At 43.2% G+C, this 26,460-nt stretch overlaps 1 protein-coding gene across 2 annotated transcripts in view; it reads right to left on the minus strand.

The window, feature by feature from the left end:
• Positions 1-895: 895 nt before the first annotated feature.
• The window catches only part of mtor (mechanistic target of rapamycin kinase), a 128,113-nt gene continuing 102,548 nt past the window's right edge, over positions 896-26,460 (minus strand). Inside the window, exons 35-58 of one of the 2 annotated variants that reach the window (XM_020506199.2) lie at positions 21,944-22,069; positions 19,937-20,068; positions 19,379-19,494; positions 15,376-15,493; positions 14,695-14,892; positions 14,331-14,431; positions 13,425-13,521; positions 13,076-13,174; positions 12,824-12,946; positions 10,792-10,974; positions 10,343-10,477; positions 9,334-9,508; positions 7,659-7,794; positions 7,355-7,502; positions 6,902-7,024; positions 6,513-6,595; positions 6,221-6,293; positions 4,883-4,957; positions 4,508-4,643; positions 4,315-4,380; positions 4,134-4,214; positions 2,988-3,068; positions 2,779-2,884; positions 896-2,310 (exon numbers count right to left, since the gene is read on the minus strand). In XM_020506199.2, the coding sequence (XP_020361788.1) occupies positions 2,295-2,310; positions 2,779-2,884; positions 2,988-3,068; positions 4,134-4,214; positions 4,315-4,380; positions 4,508-4,643; positions 4,883-4,957; positions 6,221-6,293; positions 6,513-6,595; positions 6,902-7,024; positions 7,355-7,502; positions 7,659-7,794; positions 9,334-9,508; positions 10,343-10,477; positions 10,792-10,974; positions 12,824-12,946; positions 13,076-13,174; positions 13,425-13,521; positions 14,331-14,431; positions 14,695-14,892; positions 15,376-15,493; positions 19,379-19,494; positions 19,937-20,068; positions 21,944-22,069 (2,727 nt within the window). In that variant the 3' untranslated portion in view covers positions 896-2,294. The remainder of the gene's footprint in view (positions 2,311-2,778; positions 2,885-2,987; positions 3,069-4,133; positions 4,215-4,314; positions 4,381-4,507; positions 4,644-4,882; positions 4,958-6,220; positions 6,294-6,512; positions 6,596-6,901; positions 7,025-7,354; positions 7,503-7,658; positions 7,795-9,333; positions 9,509-10,342; positions 10,478-10,791; positions 10,975-12,823; positions 12,947-13,075; positions 13,175-13,424; positions 13,522-14,330; positions 14,432-14,694; positions 14,893-15,375; positions 15,494-19,378; positions 19,495-19,936; positions 20,069-21,943; positions 22,070-26,460) is intronic. The other variant, XM_020506200.2, reaches the window with a different exon arrangement.

The following is a 26,460-nucleotide window of genomic DNA, read 5'->3' on the forward strand; positions in this document are numbered from 1 at the left end:
TTGAATCTTACGTTCATACAAATATTAACACATAAGTGTTAAGTTTGCTGAAAATAAACGCAGGACCCTGTCTTTCAGTGAGAGGACGTATCTTTTTTTGCTAGGGTTAGAAAGGTGCTATATACATCCTTTCAATCAATCCATTCTGTGTAGGCAGGGTTTAGAGGTGTAGATGATGCATCCCCAGTGGTCAACCAGTTTAGGAGTGATAGTTCATCTTCATGTTATAAGTGCCATGGGATTTTTTATGACCACTGAGAAAGATGAGAGTAAAGGGTGCCCCCTACTGATCCTCTAACACACTTCCAGCTACATCTGGTCTCCCATCCAGAGACCGACCCTGCTTAGGTTCAGAGGCAAACCAGTAGTGGGATGCAGGGTGCTATGCTGATAGAATGAATGTGCCAAAACTTACAACTGCCCCCAAAACTATTTCACGTAAAGAAGGTGTTTAATCACAATCGCATTTACATGAAAAATGTTTCAGTGAAAACTATACTTTTTTTATTAACTAATTTGTTAGCACATGTAAAATGTTTTTCTTGCAATTATGATTTCTTTGCTCAATATTTTGGGTTTATATTTTGCTTGCAATATATATTTTTTTGTTCTCGACTTCAGAAGTTTTGCTTGATATTTATAGCAGAAAAAGGAACTCCATACACTGGTGGATGAAAACAACATTTTCTAAAAAATTTAAATGTACAGAAACTCCCTGCAATGTAATATGAACATTTCATGACCTTAGGACCAAGAAAATGTATTTAAAATAGCTTCTGAAGTTTCATAATTGTATGTTCGTTAATAGTGATGGTGATGATATGCAAAGGCAATGAACATTTAAGCATACAAACATGATCAGCATTATCAAAAATATTTGGACAATGGCAAAGAGCACAAGACAAGTATCAATAGATCTTTATTTATTGGCATAGAATTATGCATGCAACCATCTTAAATCAAATACTCCCATTCATATTCTATCATGGGACACCCTTCAATGTTTAAATTAGCAAAAGGCATACAGTATGTTACTCAAATAGTCACATTAACACAATAATACAATGGACTAGTGGTCTATGAAGGACTATGAAGCAGATGCAACAAGTTAAATAAAGAAAATGTTTAACTTGTTACAAATATGGCCACAGTAGAAAGCATTAGCATGATGACAGTGACATAATTAAACACTGGGCAGCACTTCCTCTTTACAGCCAGCGCTTTGAGCAATAAGCACTAACAAATAACCAGGGCCTCGTTTCCCAAAGCCATCGCCAGAACCTTCGTACAATGTATCTTTAGTAGCCGTGCTGTTTCCCCAAAACATTGTCACTAAAGTTACACTTGAAAACGCTTGTTATTTACTGACTACCTCAGACCACTGGTAGAACAGCTGAGTAGGTTGTTAGATGCTTCTTTGCCATTCCACGTCACTTTATACACAGAAGATCTCCGCTGTAGTCAACTTCAAAACAAAGTTGACTACAAATACAAAGTCGCCAATGTCTTTGCAATTGTTACAAACAAGCGAAGAATAAAACATGGCTTCAAATGAAAACTGAGATGACTGCAAAATAGAAATACATTATAGGCTACATTGAAATAAATGTTATGTTCAATCAATTTAATTATATTTAGCTAATTCTAGGCTACTGTCTATAATTTTTGCTACAAGATATATATTTTTAAACACGTGCCAAATCTTGATTTTGTGGGTTATTATAGGGTAAGCATTTAGAATAAGCCGCCTCAATATTTGCCGCCATAGGTGGTAATATCTAGCAGCTGATCTGTCATCAGTATTGTGTAATAATTTTAATGCTAAGGTTAGACCTGAATGGAGAAAGCTGATTCGAGAGACGCACTTAGTGAACAATCTCTCTATATGCTTGTTTGGGAAATACTTTAAAACGTGGCTCATAAATAACGAGGCATCTGACACGATCATTGTAATGCTTAAGTTACATCGCAACTGGGAAACGAGGCCCAGGTTGTTACCTTGTACAGTACATAATTGTAGCTGTTACCTTTACATGGTATTACATCCTGGGATTAAATGTTACATGGGTATTTACTTAAAACTAAGGATCGCTAATTTCATTAAATTGGAAGTAATTAGCTAAGTGAATGTAAAATGCTTGAAACCAATGTCAGCATGGCATAATTTGATAAAGATCTTTGGAAATGTAATTCCTTGCCATGGACCATCTCTCACAAATTAACCACATAGTTACCAAGTAAGTTCATGGTTACTTGATGAAAACAGGCTGTGTAACTCTTCAAGTGTAGCTCTTCTACCAAAATGGACACCTGGGGGATGCAAAACAATACATGTTCAGTGACCATTGTTAAAAAAGTTCCCAACATAAGCCACAAATGTTTGCCCAACCAAGACACTTTTTTGTAGTTTGGGTACCTGTCTGATCCTGCTTTAGGCAACGTATAGTTGTCTTGTCAAACAGCATGGCAGTGCCATAGCATTGTTGAATGCTGAAACAGTCCACCACCCAGGCTAGGCTAATTGATGCGAACTAACAGTTACTGATGATGGTAACGAGCCAATGTAGCACAGGCTAGGCTAACTAATGCTAACTAATAGTACTAGGCTAACTGCTGCAAACTAACAGCGCTAGTCTAACTGATGCTAACTAACAGTACTTTGCTAGCAGAATCTCACTAAGAGTACTAGGCTAACTGATGCCAACGTATAGTATTTGTCTGATGCTAACTAACAGTAGGCTAACTGATGTTAACTAACAACAAACAGATCATACTGACCATCCAATATAACACTGGCATAGGTTCTCGTGCGACGTCGCCTGCTTGATGAGGAGCTCCACTTGAGTTGGCACATCCAGAGTCTCATCGTGTGAGAAATCACGCCCTGATGGGGAAAAGCAATACATATTAGTCAATGAATGCTAATATGCTAGCATATCCTAGCATTTTTAGTTACATGTGTAGGGAATGTGTAGGGAAAGACTTACCAGTCAGCTTGTCTCGTACTCTGTTGATAATCTGGATAGCCTTTTTATTCAGGGCCTCAGGCTGGACAGTGCCATCTCCAACTGATGGGAGAGGAACACAGTGATGACTGATACACTAACATTTGAGGAAATATTTGGGCCAACAATAAGCAAAGATAGTACTTCCCAATACCAATATCCTCCACAATCCTTTGTTGAGGAAACAAAAACCCATAGAAGCTAACACAGGAAGCGCCAAGATGTTGACAAAACACGTTGACATTTTTTTTCATGTCCCCCACCCCCGTCCTTGAAATAAGTATATTTAACACACGTATGTTGTTCACAAAGAGAATTTGCCCCTCATTCACCGCCAGTCAGCCGGCGCAGCTGATGGCCCATCGAAATTACACCTAAACTATATTGAAACTAATTTCACACATTAGCTAAAAGACAAGATTAAATTGACAATAGTCTGATGGGTGAAAATATTTTCAATTGTCAAATGTATATGAAGAGATGGGCAGCTTGGAATTGACACAGAGGCAGGAAAACGGAGCTCCAAAAATACACTTTTTCAAATACTTATACAGTTAGTTAGATTCAGGTAAGACATTTTGATTTCTATATAGCATCAGGCAGAGCAGAAAGAGCAGTTTCTAGAACACGTAGCTTTGCCAAATAGCAAAAATATGTAAGAGGTGAGCTCTATTTCAAAATACCACTTTTTCTAAGAATGACCATTGTTTTATGCGCTAAAAAATGTGAGCATGTGGCAGCATATAAAATTAAAACAACTTAAAATATGCTATCCTGTTCTTTGAAATACAATTTCTTATTTCCATAATGCTTCTTAAGACCCACCAAAACATTTTTTTTTATAGCTTACAGTAAAATAAAGTATTGAAAATACTATTATGTTCTTCATATTCTAATGTTACCTAAAACCTTCATAAACATAACCAAATGATAATTTGTCCAATAGCATATATGAAATGTATTTATTAGACTGTTAGAATGTTGAAGTCCAAAAGACAAGTCATTGGTTTGAAGTGGGGTCCCTCGAGGCCCACCATTTCTAGCGTTAACAAACATAGCCATCATAGAAACTACTAGGAATGTTAGCCTCATGCATTTTTACAGTATTGGCTTGAGCCAAAGACTCACGGAAGGAATGAATGGATTCAGGCACGGTAGTTCCTGGTTTCTTGTGTGTGGTCTCACCAAGGTCGATCCCCTCCAGTGCTTCTGCATTGGACAACAGACACAGCACAGAAAGATGCATTCAGTCTGGAAACATTCCAGATGTTGTTAGTGACACAAAATGGACGTCTTGTTTCACACTCACCGACTGATTGTCCAGCAGTGTAGGAATCAGTTCTGGTCCTGGATCGCTTGTTTCCCTTGGTGTTTGCTGTGGACCACAAAGAAAGAGAGGGCTCAATTGTTTGCTGGGTTGTTGATTTCAGATGGTTTAAAGGTATTTCAGTGTTTAAGATGCTTTCAAGATGTTTTGAGGCATTTCAGAGTGGTTTCCTTACTGTCCATCAGTCTCCAGTTGAGCAGTGGGTCGTAGACGAAAGCCTCCAGTACGGCCATGACACTGTCCCTGTGCTCCCTCAGCACCTCCATCACCGTGTGACATGTGATCCTGTAGTTCCCATCCAGCCCTGTCACCTGACCAACACACACAGGGGAGGGACACATTGATTGACAGAACAGAGAGGGGAGTTTTATTGTCTGTTCTGATTGGTAATTGTAGCCTGGGTGCCAGCCGGAAATCTTTGCTTCGCTCCTCAAGTCTGCAGTGCAAACCCTCAATTGAGTTGCAGGATTAAGTGCCTTCTATGACAGAGGCAAATGTGAACTATTGACAAGAGTATGTCAAATAAACCACTGAGAGTTATTCCTCCTACCTCCATGGCGTTCGTCAGCATTCTTGTCAGTCTGAAAGGAATCTTCTCCGGGAACTTCTCCCTGGTCATGGCAACCTGTAGTGGAAAAAACATTTATAAAACATTGACAACATTCACAGATACACTACATGACCAAAGGTATGTGGACACTTGCTATGTGAACATCTCATTCCAAAATCATGGGCATTAATATGGAGTTGGTCCCTCCTTTGCTGCTATAACAGCCTCCACTCTTCTGGAAAGGCTTTCCACTAGATGTTGGAACATTGCTGCAGGGACTTGCTTCCATGCAGCCACAAGATCATTAGTGATGTCGGGAACTGATGTTGAGCGATTAGGCCTGGCTTCGCAGTCGGCATTCCAATTAATCCAAAAGGTGTTCGATGGGGTTGAGGTCAGGCCAGTCAAGTTCTTCCACACTGATCTCAACAAACCATTTCTGTATAGACCTCGCTTTGTGCACGGGGTTCTTGCCATGCTGAAACAGGAAAGGGCCTTCCCAAAACTGTTGCCACAAAGTAGGATGCACAGAATCATCTAGAATGTAATTGTATGCTGTAGCGTTAAGATTTCCCTTAACTGGAACTAAGGGGCCTGAACCATGAAAACAGCCCCAGACCATTATTCCTCCACCAAACTTTACAGTTGGCACTATGCATTCGGGCAGGTAGCGTTCTCCTGGCATCCGCCAAACCCAGATTCTTCCGTCGGACTGCCAGATGGTGAAGTGTGATTCATCACTCCAGAGAACGTGTTTCCAATGGCGGCAAGTGTTACACCACTCCAGCCGAGGCTTGGCATTGCACATGTTGATCTTAGGCTTGTGTGCGGCTGCTCGGCTATGGAAACTCATTTCACGAATCACCTAATGAACAGTTCTTGTGCTGACGTTGCTTACAGAGGCAGTTTGGAACTCGGTAGCAACCGAGGACAGACAACTTTTTACGAGCTTCAGCACTCGGCGATCCCATTCTGTAAGCTTGTGTGACCTATTACTTTGCGGCTGTGCTGTCGTTGCTCCTAGATGTTTCCAATTCACAATAACAGCACTTACAGTTGACAAGGGCAGATCTAGGAGGGCAGAAATTTGATGAACTGACTTGTTGGAAAGGTGGCATCCTATGACGATGCCATATTGAAAATCACTGAGCTCTTCAAGGCCGTCCTACTGCCAATGTTTGTCTATGGCGATTGCATGGCTGTGTGCTCGATTTTATACACCTGTCAGCAACGGGTGTGGCTGAAATAGCCGAATCCACTAATTTGAAGGGGTGTCCACATACTTTGTATAAATAGTGTACATTCAGTCAGGTTCTGATTTTGGAGGCCCCTGCTCACCTCAAAGCAATCCCCAAAATCAATGTGGAGGATCTTGCCACTTAGTCTGTCCAACATCAAGTTGGATGGATGCCTGCAGAGGAAATGGAGAGAAACTGAGTGAGGGTAGTCTACACACTGGACCACATATTTATTTTCATGCCAATGTTTTGGCCCCATGCATGAAAATAACTATTTGATACTTTGTATGTTCTGTTCAATAAATATGCTTCAATACACCTGCAAAGCAAGATTATTTCACTTTTTAAACATCTGCTACCACTGCTGAACTTTTATTGGTGGAGAGCCTCACCTGTCTCCCAGGCCCAAGATGTAGCCCACCATTGACATCACAGCCAGGGAGCGTGTGTAATTGGTCCTCCTGTCAAACCAAACCTGAGAAGAAGACCAGGAGTAAACATAACACTACATTGCGTCCCTGCAACAGAAAGCAGAACTAAGATATTTCAGGTATTTCTGAGCCACATTCTTCAAAAAACCATGAGGAAATTGAAATGATCACTAAATTGATACAGATACCACCTTTAATTTGTCTTCAGCAGCCTTATATAGAGTGGTCAGTTGTTAGCTATAACACCTAATGACGTGCTATGTCAGACTGCTCACAGCCGTATGAAGGGTGGTAAACAGGGGTACGTTAGTCTTATGACAACTGTCTGTAAGCCTGAAACAGGGTTTTACCTCAGAGCTGGGGCTCTTCAGCCACAGCAGCTTGGCCAGGTCGTCTCCGGCCGTGTTGTTGACGGCGTGCTCAAACACCTCCACCTTCTCCATCAGGGTCAGGTGATCATAGTCTGGAGCCATCTAACAAACATACATACCACAACATCAAGATGGCACAACCAAATAGAACCTCATTGTCAATTTGTTTAACGGTTTTTCAATTCACAGATAAATAATGTATTGTCTTTAAAAAAAATTTTTTTTACTTGAGACTTGACATTTAAGAGTAGTGGACAAGTAACAACATTCATATTATATTGTGTATAAAAGTGTACATTCCCTTTAACTTCATGGCTAATCAACAGATGGTTAGTAATAGCAAGTGCACTGTTCAGTGTACACCATGTCTAAAAAGCTCCTTTCTGAACAGGGTGTGTGTGAACTGCTAATGTGATAGTTCCTGGTTCTTACCCTGAGCATAATGCGGTGCTCGATGTTGAGCAGGATCTTCTTCTTCTCCCGGTAGTCTCTGATGAGGGCGTGGAGGGTGTCGCAGTGAGGCACCCAGCCAATTAGACCAGAGTTGGTGGACAGGGGAATCACTGCGTAGCGCTGAATGCTGAGAGAGGGACACAATACACAAAAATGGTAACCAGGAAATTATATTTTTTACAGAAGCACAGCAGACACCGACAATCAATCAATCAATCAATCTCACACCCTCCCGATGGCAATAATCCAGCCATTAATCTTGAAATGTGTGTGTACTGTCTACCTGAGGTTTTTGCGTAGAGAGGCTGGGTCATTGGCCAGCAGTGTGTTAACCAGGCCAAAGAGTTGCATGACCCTCTCGTCCTGCCGCAGGTCCTCATGGCCCTTCAGGAGGAACATGAACTCATGGCCATTGCTGCCTGCAGGGGGCACCGCAACACAGGTCAACTCTCAGACCGTGGCTTTCATTCAACTGGCGTCTGAGAGTAGGAGTGCTGATCTAGGATCAGTTTAGCTTTTTAGATGGTAATGAATTAGACTGCATGGATAGGGGGGGCCTGATTGTAGAACAGCACTCCTGCTCTGAGACGCTTGTTGATACATATAGCCCCTGAACTCCTATGCATGCGAATTAGTGTAAAATTCTGTTTATCACTTTACAATGACAGTGGGATGAAAAATTCTGCTGCGGGATAATCCTTTGTTATCACATTGCTAAACTGCAGAGGACAATAATGGCATTATACACAGGTAGATGGCATGACACATATTGATTATACTTCTGACTCAGTAAATTACTCCAAAAGACAGCATGTTTGCATTTCTCATTGATCTTTTGATGACCTGACTTGTGTCATCTTTAGGGCGGTCAGAGTTAATCACCTTTAGTAATTTATGTTATTTTTATTGCGATTAATCGCATTGTCTGAAAGTATTCAAAAATCACTGAAAACATCCCAAATACATAATCTCTACAGCTCAAAACAATGGACTGTGAAAACAGGTTACAACTGAGGGTAAAGAAAGTGTGCTTCCTCAATTTACACAATTTTGCTAACCGTTACTTTAGACAAAATCAAGACGTCAATATTCTTGTGCAATTTTTTTGTATGAAAATCTTAAATTACAGCTGAATTTGAGCAAATTCAAATTGTGAGAATAATCACAGCAAATCCTGCGATTAACTTGATTAAATGTTATCGTTTAATAGCCCTAGACACTCATCTTTTAAAAAATGTGATAAAAAAAAAATCTAATACCCTTACTACTATGATGGTCATACTTAGTTAGCTAACTCCTTGTGAAGTTAGCCAATACTCCCAAAGGACTCAGTAGGACAATGGGCCTGTAGTCCACTGTCCCCACTAATCGTATTCCCTCTTGATTCATTTCCATCAATGGTAAATGGTGGGTGTAATCATAGAAATAAGAATGAATAGAATGGGCTTGGAAGCTCAAACCCGGGCAACTGACTGCCAAGCTCACGGGTAGCCTCGCAATGGCTGCCTGGTATTGTGACGAAATAAATGCCTTTGTATTTTGGAATATTCCATCAACTGATGCTGGATTACCATGGTAATGTAGAACGTTCATTCAAATGATGCTAACTGATGTGGCTCATGATAATGGAATCAATTTTTTTGTAATGCCAATCGAGATGACTCAACAAATCACAGCACATATTAAGGGACCAGGAAAGGGGGATACCTAGTTAGTTGTACAACTGAATGCATTCAACTGAAATGTGTTTTCCGCATTTAATTAAAGGGTACACTTCCTGTTTTTACTTCCTTACATGGGTACACTCAAAATGGCTGCCAGTCCACCCATTGTGTCATCATCATTGATTTGAATGGAGACGCCCTTTCTTTTAATTCTTATTGGCCTCGTGGTTGGTTGTCTTACCCATGTAGGTGAGTCTGCGGGGACATTGTTTGGAGGTTATGTGGTTGTCTTACCCATGATGGTGAGTTTACGCGGCCGCTGCTTGGAGGTGATGACCTGCAGCGAGGGGGCGATGGACTGAATGCGGATGATGGGCTGGTTGGGGTCGTAGGTCCCCGGCACGGCCAGCTCCAGGTCCCTGCACATCAGCAGCTTGGGGGACACGTACTGCAGCTCCAAGGAGGTCAGCTTGGGACACAGGAAGGAATGGATGGGGGAGGGATCAATGGATAAAATAATGGATAGAGGAAGGGGAGCGAGAGAGAGGAGAGAGATCAGATTACTGCCAGATGAAAGGGTTCATTGTGCCGTGTTCCAACCGTCACTCTGCCTCTTTCAGTCTCTCACTCAGTCTTTCACTGTCACCACTTTAACCGTCTGTCTCTTTTGCTCGTGCACTGTCTAGACAGGTCCTCCTAGGAAAGGCGTCTCATCTCAATGGGTTCACCTGTATAAATAAAGGATACAAGACTGCCCCACTGGTGTACTCTTTTCACTTGACTCTGAAGGAGTTTTGCTATTGTTGGCATATTACAGTGAAATACTGTAGCGATGAGAAGACATTTGGCTTAACTTGGAACAACAACTGAGACAGACGCAACACCTAGGAAGCGCTATTTATTTTCCACTAACAGCCACTTCAGGATCCTCGCTGAATGGGTTGCATTGTTTCAGGATGCTGACATGACCTAGATATATCAGTTTACAGTGTCAAGGGATAAATGAACGTGGGCCTTAACAAGAGTAGCAAAATAACATCTCATAGCTCTGAAGAAAGATGTGAATGTAGCAATATACACTACCCACACATAACTGGTTGTGAGCCAACTTGACTCCTTTCACTGGATGCTTTAGTTTTTCAACTGGCACAACCAACGAAGGGCTGAATCCGAAGAGGAGAGAGATTCTTGAATTCAGACGAAGACTGGCAGATCTCCAATTGGCCTCAGTGTAGGAGTTACGTTACGAGACAGCCCAAACTGACTTGAGCAGAGTGTGAGTAGGTTGGTGTGATTCTCTCACCTGTGGTAGCTGCTTGGAGATCCGTCTGAAGACGTGGTAGTACAGGTCCCACGCTTGGGTCAGGTCCTTCACGTTGCCCGAGCGCATGTACTTCCTGCACCAATCCTGGGCCTCCATGAGGTCCCTCCCGTAGGCCTGTCATAACACAGAGAACAGCAGCCAATTCACTTCACCTGTCCAGCCATTTACCTATAATCCAGGTTAAAGAGCATTACACATCATTGTCAATTGGTCATTTTATTGCGGGACTGATCCTAACTTTCAACTCATACACTTCCTCAATGTCTCCAATTGACATCTACATGGGATTTCTGCACATTTTCGAGATACACGCACATTTGTCAATCATTGTAACTTGGTAAATTAAATGTTAAAAAGAGGGAAAAATACATGAAAATAAAGACTATAAACATGACTTTAAAAAAGACAAAAGAAAACAAAAGACGGACCTGGTTGAAGGAGGTCTCTTTGAGGGTCTGCGGGCCCCTCTCCATCATGGCGTGAAGGGGCTCCAGCACAGCAAACATACCCTTCACGTTGCGCTCGCCAAAGTAGAGGCGGGAGGCCTCCTCCAGGCCCTCGTGCCACATCTCATGCCACAGAATGGCCACCCGGATCAGCTCCTCGCTCACCTGGGGAGAGAGGAAGTGACTCATGCCTTGGGAAACAACTACATTTTCTTCAGATTTATTGAAAATGAAATACAGAAATATATAATTTACATGGACACTGTGCTATCTAACCTCCAAAAGAGCTTCAATGCCATAAAACACTCCTTCCGTGGTCTCCAACTGCTCTTAAACGCTAGTAAAACCAAATGCATGCTTTTCAACCGTTCGCTGCCTGAACCCGCACGCCTGACCAGCATCACCACCCTGGATGGTTCCGACCTTGAATATGTGGACATCTATAAGTACCTAGGTGTCTGGCTAGACTGTAAACTCTCCTTCCAGACTCATATCAAACATCTCCAATCGAAAATCAAATCAAGAGTCGGCTTTCTATTCCGCAACAAAGCCTCCTTCACTCACGCCGCCAAACTTACCCTAGTAAAACTGACTATCCTACCGATCCTCGACTTCGGCGATGTCATCTACAAAATTGCTTCCAACACTCTACTCAGCAAACTGGATGCAGTTTATCACAGTGCCATCCGTTTTGTCACTAAAGCACCTTATACCACCCACCACTGCGACTTGTATGCTCTAGTCGGCTGGCCCTCGCTGCATATTCGTCGCCAGACCCACTGGCTCCAGGTAATCTACAAGTCCATGCTAGGTAAAGCTCCGCCTTATCTCAGTTCACTGGTCACGATGGCAACACCCATCCGTAGCACGCGGTCCAGCAGGTGTATCTCACTGATCATCCCTAAAGCCAACACCTCATTTGGCCGCCTTTCGTTCCAGTTCTCTGCTGCCTGTGACTGGAACGAATTGCAAAAAGGTGAATTAATCACCCAGTGTGGTGGAAAGCAGATTGAACCAGGATTTCCTCTTGGATTTTGCCTGTGCTTAGTTCCATTCAGTTTATTTTTTGAAACACTCCCCAGTCCTTAACATTTACAAGCATACCCATTACATGAAGCAGCCACCACTATGCTTGAAAATATGGAGAGTGGTACTCAGTAATGTACTGTATTGTATTTGCCCAAAACATAACACTTTGTATTCAAGACAAAAAGTTAATTGCTTTGCCACATTTTTTGCAGTATTACTTTAGTGCCTTGTTGCAAACAGGATGCATGTTTTGGAATATTTATTATTCCGTACAGGCTTCCTTCTTTGTCAATTAGGTTAGTACTGCGGAGAAACTACAATGTTTATCCATCCTCAGTTTTCTCCTATCACAGCCGTTAAACTGTTTCAAGTCACCATTGGCATGGTGAAATCCCTGAACGGTTTCCACCCTCTCTTGCAACCGAGTTAGGAAAGACACCTGTATTATAATTGTTTTTTTAGGGGGTAGATCAGCTTTAATATTGCAGATCGATTGTAGCTTCCATCAATGTAGTTGTCTGCATCACTTCCAACCCCCATATACTTTTTTGCAAATATATATATATATATACACACACTACTGTTTAAAAATGTGGGGTCACTCAGAATTTTCCTTGTTTTTGAAAGAAATCACTTTTTTTTTTGTCCATTAAAATAACATCAAATTGATCAGAAATACAGTGTAGACATTGTCCATCCAAAGGGTAATTATTAACTTCACCATGCTCAAAGGTATATTCAATGCATGATTTTTATTTTATTACCCATCTACCAATGTTCAACAATATTATGTGACTTGTTAAGTAAATGTTTTACTCCTGAACTTTTCAAAATGTTAAATTCAGGCTGTAACACAACAACATGTAGAATAAGTCAAGGGGATACTTTCTGAAGGCTCTGTATGTCTAAATGGTAAAACAGACTGTAACCACTTGTTGCTAGCTGTACCGTGAGGTAGTGAGGTGCACCGACAGGAATCACGTACCATGATCGCCTGCTGGACCAGTGTATTGCAGTGCTCACACATGTTCTTGAGGATCTTGTTAGCAGCATTGTGGCGGGCAGTGGTGGTTGACTTGGAGGCCACGGTCAACGGATAGATCAAAGCCTAGAAGAGGGTGGGTGGGTGGGGCGGGGTCGAGTGATCGAGAGGGAGAGTTAATCAACGCAACACCAGTTCAGAGATATGCGTCCTAGGCCATAGCTCCTAGCCTGGGTGCCAGCAGTATGTCATTACCTGGGGGTGGTAGCGCCCAATGTCGGTGAGCAGCTGGTGGATGAGGCGGCCAACCAGAGCACGGGGAGTGTCGATGCGGGCAATCAGCTGGGGGATCACCTGCAGACGAGGGGGCAAGAGAGGGAGACTTCATTTTGTTAACACCCCGGAGCAATGCAATGAGGAATTACTATCCAGTAACTATTCAGTTACTATCATCCTGTAAGAGATTTTCTTGAATGACTATTTCATGGATGATTCATGGCCCAAAACCAACATGGCCCCTGGGAATAATTCAGTTTTCTAGTACCCTTGACACAATGGACAGAACAATAAAAGCAAACCAAAAACATGCATGTGAGATGCGTACCTGTAGCCAGGTGTCTATCTGAATGGTTTTGATACCCTCTACCAGTGCCTCGTTGACTTCAGGCCAGTGTCCATAGTCAAACCAGAGGGTCAGGACCCTGGAGAAAGAAAACAGAATCATGTCAAAAACAGTCTCTTGTATCCATTGCATCTTTATTGACAGGTTCAGACGAAGAAAAAACAACAACAACCACAGTTTCCCTGAATTTCAAACCGCATTCGAAGCAAAACAAATTGACACCAAGCAATCAAATGCGCGCAACGACACAAATTGGAATTGGAGCTCGTCTCTCTGCCACCAGAGGGCTTCCTTTCCACATATTTAAACTCTGCGTCTATCAGTGTTGTCGGTTTGGGCTTTCAGACTACTGGCCATCTCAGAGTAGGAGTGCTGATCTGGGATCAGGTGCTCCCTGTCCATCTAATCTTATTCATTATGATCTAAAAGGGATTTAGAAAAAGGGATTTATTTAACCTTTATTCACAAAGAGTCTTAAAAGGACACTCTTACTGAGAGTTGTGGCTGGTTGGCGTGATGTATTGTTGTTTCTACCTTCTTGCCCTTTGTGCTGTTGTCTGTGCCCAATAATGTTTGTACCATGTTTTGTACTGCTACTATGTTGTGCTGCTGCCATGTTGTGTTGCTACCATGTTGTGTTGCTACAATACTGTGTTTTCATGTGTTGTTGACTTGCTATGTTGTTGTCTTAGGTATCTCTTTATGTAGTGTTGTATTGTCTCTCTTGTTGTGATGTGTGTTTTGTCCTATATTTATATTTGATTTATTTTTAATCCCAGCCCCCGTCCCCGCAGGAGGCCTTTTGGAAGGCCGTCATTGTAAATAAGCATTTGTTCTTAACTGACTTGCCTAGTTAAATATAGGCCCTGGCCCCATGTGGGGACTCACCTCAGGGTGTCCTGGAGGTTGTTCCCTCTGGAGAGGGAGATTGAGCGGAAGAAGCCCTGGACAGCAGGAACCGTGTAGAGGAGTAACGTCTTGGAGAGGTCCTGAACTCGCCAAACAACAGAGGGAGAATGAGGAAAAGGAAGAATTGCAAATGATTGTACCTTGATTTCAGCAAGCAAGGCATTCAGTCATTGACCTAACTCAAACATTCTCCCATTGACATAAACTTGTGATTTATGCAACATTTGAAGCACAGGTCTGTCAAGTTAGTTTGAAATTTGTCCGGTAGTGAATAGCGAAAGGGCTGGTTAGCGTTAGTGGATGAGTATGGTGAAGGAGAATCTAAGATGGCCGCCACCCTCACCTCGTTGGCCTTCTTCTGGCCCGGCGAGGGCACAGGGCTGTGCTCAGTGCTGTCTACCTCGCTGTCGCTGTTGCTGGCCTCGCTATTTGCGCTGGTGCCGCTGACGTGGCGCTTCTTCTTCTTTTCGTCCCGGCCCTGGTTCTGGTGCTTGTAGTGCAGCACTGCCTCAAAGTTCATCACCGCCCATGCGTGCCAGGCCTGCGGAAAAAGGTATGCCAGGTGAAGAAATATATATATTATTTTAATTTATTTATTATAAGACATAGAAAGTCTACATGTCGAAACATATGTTTGAACTTATGTTATCGCACATCAACTTCCAGTCCGTTAGACAATTAGTTTCCGGTTTACTGAAGGATTACGTGAGATGTCCCGGAGGAGTCCGGCCCTCTGGGGAATGTTCTGGGTCTAAACAGATCATGTTTTCGGTTGTTACGTAATAAGCTACTGAGAGATGTGAGGAGGGGGGGCTCTCAATAGAGGAGGAGCGTGGCTTTCCTGCAGTGTGGGCATGGGCCCATACAAGCCCAAAGGTGCCCTAGGTTCCTTTCAAATCAACTCATGTCTCTAATAACATACAAACCTTATGTTAAGTAAATGGGGGAGTCAGCACGAGGTCCACAGCGTGAATGCTGTGACAGGGGTTGGAGGGGAGTGGTTAAACGTGAGAGGGTCACTGACCTTGTACCAGTTGCGGTCGTGCTCCGTGGAGTGGTTGTAGTACTGCAGCACTTTGGGGATGGTGCTCTCATTAATGCCCTGAAGACTGAGCTGCCACTCACCCAGCTTCAGGAAGCACCTAGGAAAGGAGGGAAGGAGGGATTGACAGGGAGAGAGAGAGAAAGGGAGAGACAGTCTTGGTCACTATATAGATTGTCAGCAGAATACGGTGTCTCAGAGTAGGAGTGCTGATCTCGAATCAGGTCCTCTCCTATCCATGTAATCTTATTTGTTTGTGATCTGAAAGGCAAAACTGATTCTAAATCAGCACTCCTACTCTTGAGACCCTTTATATGGACACTCCGTAGTTGCATGAGCACAAAAAATACTCAAAACCCAGCGTGCAGTTTTCCCGCAAAGGTTGGTATTTATAAAATATTGATCTTGACAGGAAAGTGTGCATATCTCCACGCAAATCACCAGAAGGTTGATCAACTGTATGGCAAGCAGGCTTATTGTTCCTTTGGGGGAAATAGGTGGTGTTTGATGCATAGGAATAATGATAATAATGGTAGGCTAATAAAAACATTAAAACGTAGGCCTAATGATAAAATACGCATTTGCCGTTGGTATTTTAAATGGTATTATTTCCATTACACAACAGAAAGTAGGCTACCATTTATCAATCACTAATTCAATAGCCAAGCACGCTCTAAAGTAAATAGACCGGTTGCCTTGACAGTATGGGTAGGCTACAGTATTGCGGCGTGATAAGATTAGGAGCACGACATCATATCCTAGCCTATTTAATTTCAGATCCTATACCAAAAGGTAGGAGACACACAATCACGTGTTGATAAACCATGTATATTTTGCATAGTGTGGGCTGTAGCATTTACTTGGAAATTGGTCGAAAGGACAATCAATCTTGCAGAATGTGCGGCCAGTGTTGTGGCACTCGCTAGGCAGCGTGCATTTTTTGTTGGGAAAAGTCACTGCAACATTCTGTCTACTCCTCGACAGAAATGTGATAACATTTGCCATTGCGCTTTCTTTTAGGAATGATCCTGGCCCAGTTCCAACATCTCTTCCAAATCATACAGCAAATGAGGGCGTTTTTATTACCATAAAAACGGAGGAAGTTTTCCAGGCGAGGTTATAGCGCTTGTTCATGACCACACAAATATAATATGGCTCTGATTTATCAATGAAAACATGTGCGACAGTATATGTTGCGTGCGACAGTTTGATAAACGCATATAATTTGTGACGCATGCAAATCCTAGGATCTCCACGCATGTCAGAATTTAGTACGGAATTTACACACGGTTGATAAATGAGCCCCCTGGTCCCAGATCAGCGCTCCTTTTCTGAGACGTTTGTGAATACGGGCCCAGGGCTGCATCAGAGTCTGATAAATTGCCTTAGAGCAACACACAATCATGTCAACAGCTATAAGGCCTGGTATGTGAGATGAAGCTCTTACACTAAGTCTGTTACACTAGTTAGTTAGTGTGATGAATGCATTCAACGTGGTGTTTCCTGGCAGTCCATCTCCCCTCTCTAATGCCAGGCTCGTCCACACACTCCTCTCTACCATCTATTGCCTTGAATGGCCACTGACATGCTTACCTAGGCCTAAGGCCAAGATCTGTGGGACACTTCTGGAGAAAATGGATATTAACTGAATCCACGTTTAACTTTACTATGAGAAACGTCTGTTCTGTGGTGACAATTTTAAAAGTATGTTGGGGAAGTTATCTTATACAATATGCTCGCTGTCATCACAAGTTGTCTGGGGGAGTTGGCAATGGATGTTCAACGCAGTACTAGTGCAACCCCTTAAAATAGAAGAGAATGATGGGAAAACGTGGAAATCGCACAAAGACATTTATCATACTTAGGCGTCATTACTAAAAGCAGTGGCGCATTAGCTACTGAAAGGTTTTGGCATCACTTAAGTGATTTTCAATGTTTTATATTGGTGGTGAGTGTGAGGGAACATTGCCTCGTGGTCGGTCTTCCCAGTGGTTGTGCTTGCCATATCAATCATCATAAAAAAAAAACACAGACACTTGAGGTAAACTGCCAAATATTCGAGTCGTGTTTGATTTACATGGACCAAGCTCGTGATTGGTTTATAACACGCCCGACCACGAACTGGCGAATCCTGCGCAAGCATCCGTCCCTCAGCTCCTAACTGTACACTGCACCCGTTTCCAGAGAGCACTTCTTATAAATGATCCATTAGCATTGCGTAACGCTGCGGAGTGCTTTTTCCATGTGAAAATACAGTACTGGTTCAGTTCACCTCTGACAAACCGCTTCAGGGAAAAACACAGTAAAACCGTCTGCATGGGAGAACCACTAGTGCCAGAAGTGCTTCTCTGTTACCACAGGAACTCAGACCGGAGATTGCAGGTCTTATCATGATCATTGCGTCGTAACATGCAAATACATATCGCTGAAATTACAATGAATTATTTCGGTGTGTGTGTGTGTGTGTGTGTGTATAGACCAGGTGTACGCCATTCCACAGTGCCAACCCATTTGCAGGAAAGTGTGTCAGCACGTCTGGAATAAAACAGTGGAGACAAACATTCCACAGACAAATAGAATCTGGAAGTGCAACAGCAAGTATGAAACACTCCTGGTTTCCTGTTAGCTTGTTGCCTCATAAGAATTATGAGGTATGTATATTGTGTGTATGTATGTGTGTTTGTGTGCATTGTGTGTGCGCCTCTAAGATGAGTGTTTTACTGTAAGAAGGCTCGTCTCCTGTGTGTGTGTGTGTGTGTGTGTGTGTGTGTGTGTGTGTGTGTGCGTCTAAGAGGAGCCTTTTTACTGTAAGTAGGCTCGTTTGCTGACCAAAGTTTCAATACATCCAACCCATAAAGCTCAAGCACTGTTTTTTTTACCCCTGCTTGTGTTCATTTGGAGGCTAACGTGAAACACAGTATTTTACTGAGTAAAACCTCACACAAAACCTGGTGTGTCAGAAGTAAACTTTCCCCCAAAATAACTAGCCTCTGAGATTCCCTCGGGCGCTCATTTGAAGTCCGCTCCATGAAGGAGAGCGCTTTGGGGAATGGGGATCGTGCTGGAAGTATTTTCATGGGCCCGTCAACCATACAAACAACCTCCTTAGGCTATCATGCCTTGTAGAGGCATTCTGAAAACGGGACTCTTTCTATATTTAATCCGTTGACGGTATACACAAGCACAAAACAGAAATACATGCGACGAGCATGTATTGGGAGCATTGCAAAAAAGGGTGTTGTTGCAAATGGGAAGAACTTCCAACAGGAATAGAGAAAGACCTCCAGTCCCTTTCTGCCCATAACTGATCTCAATTCAGCTTTGTCCATCCCCAGTTCTAACCTTGGCCGTCAGGCTAAACCACAGCACAGATCCTGGACCAGCTGCTCATGTTACTCGTCCACTGCCATTGTTCAGCATTCGTACGCTGAAGGTGTAGTTGGGCAGCCATTTTGTGTCAAAACACAAAACAGCAACTATTCTTACAGAGAGAAGAGGTGAAGATGGTAGAATGTGACAGGAGACAGGGTGAAGAGGCAGAGGGCAACACCCGGCCAGTATGGGACACTCTGGGCTGGGGTGTGGGTGTAGGCCCAGCCAGGTGCTGACAGTTCTCACTTGCCAGAGACACACCTGGTTTCCAGTACCCGTCGGCACAATGCCACATTTGGTTGAAGATAAGTAGCTGGATTCTTGGATGCCCGTTGGCTGAGAGGTGAGTGATTGCGCAGAATGAAAAGAGACAAAACTTGTCCGGGTTTGCAAAACTAAATGCCAGTACAAGGAGCGAGGGAGGGAGTGGAGGAATATTACGACCAGGGTCGGGTCACGGTCATGGTGAAAGAGCACAACTCTCTGTACGTGACCCTTTTAGGTGAGAGAGAACATGAGGACTGGGAAAAAAAAAAAATCAAGCACACACTGCAATAAAAACACGAGTCCCCCCCCCCCCCCCCCCTAATGTAGTTGTGGAAGGAGTCCTGACCTGGCCATAAGCTTGTGGAGCTCCTGCTTGTGTTGCTGGTCCTCGGCGGCGATGGCATGCTGGGCCTGCTGCTGCATCCCCTGGACAAAGTGCTGCATGTGCTGGAAGGCTTCGATCTGATGGGGGACAGAGGAACAAACGGTGGGGGGGCGGGGGGGGGGCAAGGCAAGGGACTCTCATTCAAAACAGGGATTTAACTCAACTCTCCTGTGAATGCTGTCGCCAACCTTAAGCAACCGAAAACTAAAATCTGCATTCTTATAGAACCTAACGCCTCACCGTTTCAAAACGTTTGTGTGTGTGAGCATCTACATATCGACCGGTCCCCCTGTTGCTCTAATGGTGTGGTTGGAATGATGTGACATTTTTCACTGCTGGGTTATTTATGCTCTTCATTTCAGTTGATTCACTAACACATAACAGTCCACAATATTTAATGAACATACACATTACAGCCCTGCATTTCCTTACGTTGCACAACAATGAGAAAACAACATTTTCTTCAGCTACAGAGAAAGCCTGTATAGCTACGGTATAGCTACGGTATAGCTACTATACCTTGTGTTGGCTCTTCCACATGTACTTCATGTAGGCATAGGTAACGTGGGGGTGGGCGGTGGGCAGCGGGTGGTCCAGCTGCTTCGAGGGGTCCACCCCCAGGAGAAGGACCAGGGTCTTGTGGGCCAATGCCTGGGAGAAAAGAGATTCACATTGATCCATTTCTATCATAATACTCAACCTCACACACGCACGAACCCAAACTGTACACACGAGGCTAGGTGCAGCATAGTGTCAGCCGTAGAGCAGCGCCAAAGTGGAAGAAAGGGGCTCAACGGTGGAAACCTGAAGGTCAGTCTCCTATAGCCCACTCAGACCTCTAGTCAGGGACCCCCAGCCATTTCACATAGGTGATCTTTTCCAGAGCTAGCACGCCTAATTCAACTAATCATCAAGCTCTTGATTAGGTGGATCAGGTTTGCTAGTTAACGGCTTCAACAATATTGTGAAAGTCCTGAGGAAATGTTTGAGAACCACCGCCCTAGCTTCCAACTCCCATGGACGTACAGACCCCCAGATTTCCCCAGGCTCATTTGAACCTCTTGCTAAATAAATAGCTTAAGTATACCACACTACTGTGGAAGGAGTAACTAACCATTGACCCCTGTGGAAGGGCCTTTTAAAACACTGCAGGCATTCTTTTAGATGTTGCTCGTTTGCCCATAATCACGTTCTTCGCTCGCTGATTGATGTTCGCTCCTGTGAGTGAAAACCTCCACAATTCTCTGACATCATACCGGAACGTTCTGAAAGGATTGTGTTACAATTGGAAAGCTGGTTGGGTGCCTGCAATCCACCACAATCACTTGCAATAAAACTGGCACCAGGGAGGGAAAACGGTGACACTTTCATTAAACGGGTTTGAGGTATGGTTTCTAAACAGTGTGATTTCTGAGAGGTGTGTTTCATTTGCACAGTCGATCCAGTGAGAGCTGAGTTCACTGGAAAAATAGGGATGTCAGTATGAATCCAAATCCAGTAGAATAGATTCCCCCTCGGAATGACACAAACCCTTTAAAGAACTGTTGTACCAAATTCCTTCCATTCTGGTTGTACTAATGTCAAGTGACAATGACATCACTTGAACTCAACTTGATACAACAGCTTATAGCTTGTATCTGAAAGGAAATGCATTAGTTAAAAACAAGCCGATTGCCAAACAAGCTGGTCACTAAACACCACAAATCGTGTATTTTTTGTTGTTGTTGCCATTTATTATTTGTTATTATTAAAATAATAATAATAATTACCCCCTTTTCTCCCCAATTCCGTGGTATCCAATTGTTAGTCGTTACTATCTTGTCTCATCACTACAACTGCCGTACGGGCTCGGGAGAGACGAAGGTCGTGAGCCATGCGTACTCCGAAACACAACCCAACCAAGCCGCACTGCTTCTTAACACAGCGCGCATCCAACCCAGAAGCCAGGCGCACCAATGTGTCGGAGGAAACACCGTACGCCTAGCGACCTAGTCAGCGTGCACTGCGCCTGGCCCGCCACAGGAGTCGCTAGAGCGCGATGAGACAAGGATATCCCTACCGGCCAAACCCTCCCTAACCCGGACGACGCTCGGCCAATTGTGCGTCGCCCCATGGACCTCCCGGTCGCGGTCGGCTGCGACAGAGCTGGGCTCGAACCCAGAGTCTCTGGTGGCACAGCTAGCACTGCGATGCAGTGCCTTAGACCACTGTGCCACCCGGGAGGACCCGTTGTTGCCATTTATGACAAAGAAATTGACACCCAGATACCGGTGAATGTTCCCTTTGTTTTATTGAGTGCAACATTTTGTCCAGGTCTTTGTAAGGCCATTGTAAATGTTACACTTCATAAAACATGAGCTGAACAACGGAGTGCATCAAATCATGCTTTCATACTACATGTTTTTGCAAGGATAACTGGTTGATGGTGGAGACTAAGCGGTTGAAAAAAAAAAAAAATTACTGACATACGTATTTTGAACCATTTGGCAAATGACCCATTAGCTGTTCCTGTGCTAGTGAACTCACCAGGCGCCCACTCTTGCCACAGAGACTGGCGTACTTGAGCCAGGTCCGCATGTCCTCGTGGGGGTTGATGACCAGCGATCGAACCATTAAGATCCTCTGCCAGTCCTCCACAATCCGCTGGCAACCCTAAAGACGGAGAAACAAAGAGCAATCAATCAATGATATTATTATTATTATTAATCACATATACTTACAGAAAACATTTCACCTCTCTCAGTGCCAACAAAGGGTATATAACAAAGTATTGAAATAAACTTTTGTTATTGACCAAATACTTATTTTCCACCATAATTTGCAAATAAATTCATTAAAAATCCTACAATGAGATTTTCTGGATTTTTTTTCTCATTTTGTCTGTCATAGTTGAAGTGTACCTATGATGAAAATTACAGGCCTCATCTTTTTAAGTGGGAGAACTTGCACAATTGGTGGCTGACTAAATACTTTTTTTGCCCCACTGTATGTAAGAATGCTGTTCATTGACAACAGCTCAGCATTCAACACCCCACTGTATATATATATAATATATAAAAACGTCTCAACGTCAACAGTGAAGAAGTGACTCCGGGATGCTGTACTGCTAAGCAGAGTTGCAAAGAAAAATACATATCTCAGACAGGCCAATAAAAATAAAAAATTAAGATGGGCAAAAGACCAGACACAGGACAGAGGAACTCGGAGCAGCATCCCGGAGTCGCCTCTTCACTGTTGACGTTGAGACTGGTGTTTTGCGGGTACTATTTAATGAAGCTGCCAGTTGAGGACATGTGAGGCGTCTGTTTCACAAACTAGACACTCTAATGTACTTGTCCTCTTGCTCAGTTGTGCACCGGGGCCTCCCACTCCTCTTTCTATTCTGCTTAGAGACAGTTTGCGCTGTTCTGTGAAGGGAGAAGTACACAGCGTTGTACGAGATTTTCAGTTTCTTGGAAATTCCTTACATGGAATAGCCTTCATTTCTCAGAACAAGAATAGACTCACAAGTTTCAGAAGAAAGCCTTTGTTTCTGGCCTGTTAGCATCCCACGAATGCTGATGCTCCAGACACTCAACTAGTCTAAAGAAGGACAGTTTTATTGCTTATTTAATCATCACAACTGTTTTCAGCTGTGATAACATAACTGCAAAAGGGTTTTCTAATGATCAATTAGCCTTTTAAAATGATAAACTTGGATTAGCTAACACAACGTGCCATTGGAACACAGGACTGATGTTTACTGATAATGGGCCTCTATTAAACTATGTAGATATTCCATAAAAGAAAATCTGCCATTTCCAGCTACATTAGTCATTTCCAACATTAACAATGTCTACATTGTATTTCTGATCAATTTGATGTTATTTTAATGGGCATTTTTTTCTCTCTTTTCTTTCAAAAACAAAGACATTTCTAAGTGACCCCAAACTTTTGGACAGTAGTTTATATATATAACCTAAGCAAAAAAGAAACATCCTCTCACTGTCAACTGCGTTTATTTTTAGCAAACTTAACATGTGTAAATATTTGTATGAACATAAGATTCAACAACTGAGACACAAACTGAACAAGTTCCTCAGACACACACAGAACGAGCAGTATGGCTGGTGGCATTGTCATGCTGGAGGATCAAGTCAGGATGAGCCTGCAGGAAGTGTACCACATGAGGGAGGAGGATGTCTTCCTTGTAACGCACAGCGTTGAAATTGCCTGCAATGACAACAAGCTCAGTCCGATAATGCTGTGACACACCGCCCCAGACCATGACGGACCCTCCACTTCCAAATCGATCCCGCTCCAGAGTACAGGCCTCGGTGTAACTCTAATTCCTTCAACGATAAATGCGAATCCGACCATCACCCCTGGAGAGACAAAACCGCGAATTGTCAGTGAAGAGCACTTTTTGCCTGTCCTGTCTGGTCCAGTAATGTCTGTTGAGGACCTGCCTTACAACAGGCCTACAAGCCCTCAGTCCAGCCTCTCTCAGCCTATTGCAGACAGTCTGAGCACCGATGGAGGGAATGTGCATTCCTGGTGTAACTCGGGCAGTTGTTGCCATCCTGTACCTGTCCTGCAGGTGTGATGTTCGGATGTACTGATTCTGTGCAGGTGTTGTTACACGTGGTCTGCCACTGCGAGGACGATCAGCTGTCCATCCTGTCTCCCTGTAGCACTGTCTTAGGCATCTCACAGTACGGACATTGCAATTTATTGCCCTGGCTACATCTGTCGTCCTCATGCCTCCTCACAGCATGCCTAAGGCACGTTCACGCAGATGAGCAGGGACCCAGGGCATCTTTCTTTTGGTGTTTTTCCAGAGTTGGTAGATAGGCCTCTTTAGTGTCCTAAGTTTTCATAACTGTGACCTTACTGTCTGTAAGCTATTAGTGTCTTAACAACCATTCCACAGGTGCATGTTCATTAATTGCATGGGTAACAGTGTTAAAACCCTTTACAACGAAGATCCGTGAAGTTATTTAGCTTTTTACGAATTATCTTTGAAAGACAGGGTCCTGAAAAATTGACATTTCTTTTTTTTGCTGAGTTAAAAATATATAAATATATGTTGGAAGTGCTAGACCTCTTTTTATTTTGTGTTCCCCTTTGTGGTTTTCTCCACATTTATTTTCACCCCCTAACCTAAATTGGTGTGGGTTTTCTTTTCTTTTGATTTGTATGTTATCAGGCAAGTCTAGTGGTGGGTGTTTAAGACCCTACTCAAGTTTTCTTAGCCAGAACCAAGTCAGTAGGCACCCCCATGGATGCTTTTCTCACTCACACACACACACACACACACACACACACACACACACACACACACACACACACACACACACACACACACACACACACACACACACACACACACACACACACACAACTTATATAAATACATACAAATAAAAATATATTTTCCTTTATTATTTCCCACAAACACTACCACCCTTCCCCTAATTGGAGTCAACTAATAAACAACAACACTTAGGCTTCTACTTCCAGCTTATACACACACTAGATACATTTTACAGACACAATCTATTATTCAATAGTTATATTTTGTTTGTTTTTAGTCCTGGCCATCCTCTAACCTCCACCTTTCCCATCTATTTCTGATGTCCATCCAGCTTGATTTCTATTTGTCATATATTTTTAACAGTGCTATTTCACAAAAGTTCTGAACCTATACACGTTTTACGGACACAGTATGTTTTTACATGAGTTGTTATTATTAGGCCCACCCTTCAGCTCCATTCAACCCCTACCATCTATCTCTTAACACCATCCATATTGGATTTCTATTGGCCATTTTCAACTGTGCTGCGATGCTTCACAAAAGTTTGGAACATTTCTATTCTCATAGTTTCTACTAATTGTAAATGAAAGATAAACATGTTTGCTAAAAGTATTATTATATTATTAATCGATTGACTATGACTTTTCAAATCACCAAGTATTGCTAGCCGCTCTTAAATAGCACCTGTGCCAGCACTGGTGAAACTAACTACTGACCAGCGAGGCGACAGGTGCAACACATCCTGACCAACGAGGATGATTCCAATCAGGGCAAACCACATGCAAACAGAACCAAACTCATGTCAAAAATGAAATAGAGCAAAACCCCAAAACCTATAACAATCTTAAAGAACTTTTTAAGAGGCCCCAGACTTTTATGTCAGGACACATGGTTCTCGTCTCAGGTGGTTGGTTCTCAGTTCACAGAAATGCTTTCCACTTCATTCCAGGGGTGCATCCCGAATGGCACCCAATTCCCTATATAGTGCACAACTTTTGAAAGGGAACAGGGTGCCATTTAGGACACAGCCCAGGTCGTTTGACGGAGGCGTGTGCGACTCGCTTGACAGATGTGTCAGGTTATTCGCCAGTAAATCACAGGAGAAGAAGAGCCCGTCAACATTTCACCCTGAGACTCTGGTGCTGCCATTAAACTAGCCCTGTTTTGTCTGCTGGAGCCTCGCAATCCAACCCCCCCACCTCCTCTTCTTTTATGAATGGAAAGAGTGGAACCATCAAGAACTTTCACTACACAAGGACATGAGGAGGGTTTAGGGGTTTATATATTCCCCTGTAATACGTGACAGGCATTAAGGTCTTATGGAGAAGTAAATAATAGCCTTCAATCACTTTTTGACAACATCTCTTTTGATTTAAACAAAACTTCCCATACATGTTTGCCCATGGAATAAGTCACTTTTTGGACAGGAATGACAAAACATTCAGGAGATAAAGGTGCTCAAATTGAACCATTTTGTATACCCCACCACAGCAGTTTGCCAAAAGAAATGAAAAGACTCTCAGACCATGAGAAACAAGATTCTCTGGTCCAATAAAACCAAAGATTGAATTCTTTGGCATGAGTGCCAAGCATCACACCTGGAGGAAACCTGGCACCATCCCTAAGGTGAAGCATGGTGGTGGCAGCATCATGGTGTGGGGATGTTTTTCAGTTGCAAGGACTGGGAGACTAGTTAGGATCAAGGGAAAGATGAACGGAGCAAAGTACAGGGAGATCCTTGATGAAA

Source organism: Oncorhynchus kisutch, linkage group LG17 (assembly GCF_002021735.2).
Source record: "Oncorhynchus kisutch isolate 150728-3 linkage group LG17, Okis_V2, whole genome shotgun sequence".
NCBI classification, from domain to species: domain Eukaryota; kingdom Metazoa; phylum Chordata; class Actinopteri; order Salmoniformes; family Salmonidae; genus Oncorhynchus; species Oncorhynchus kisutch.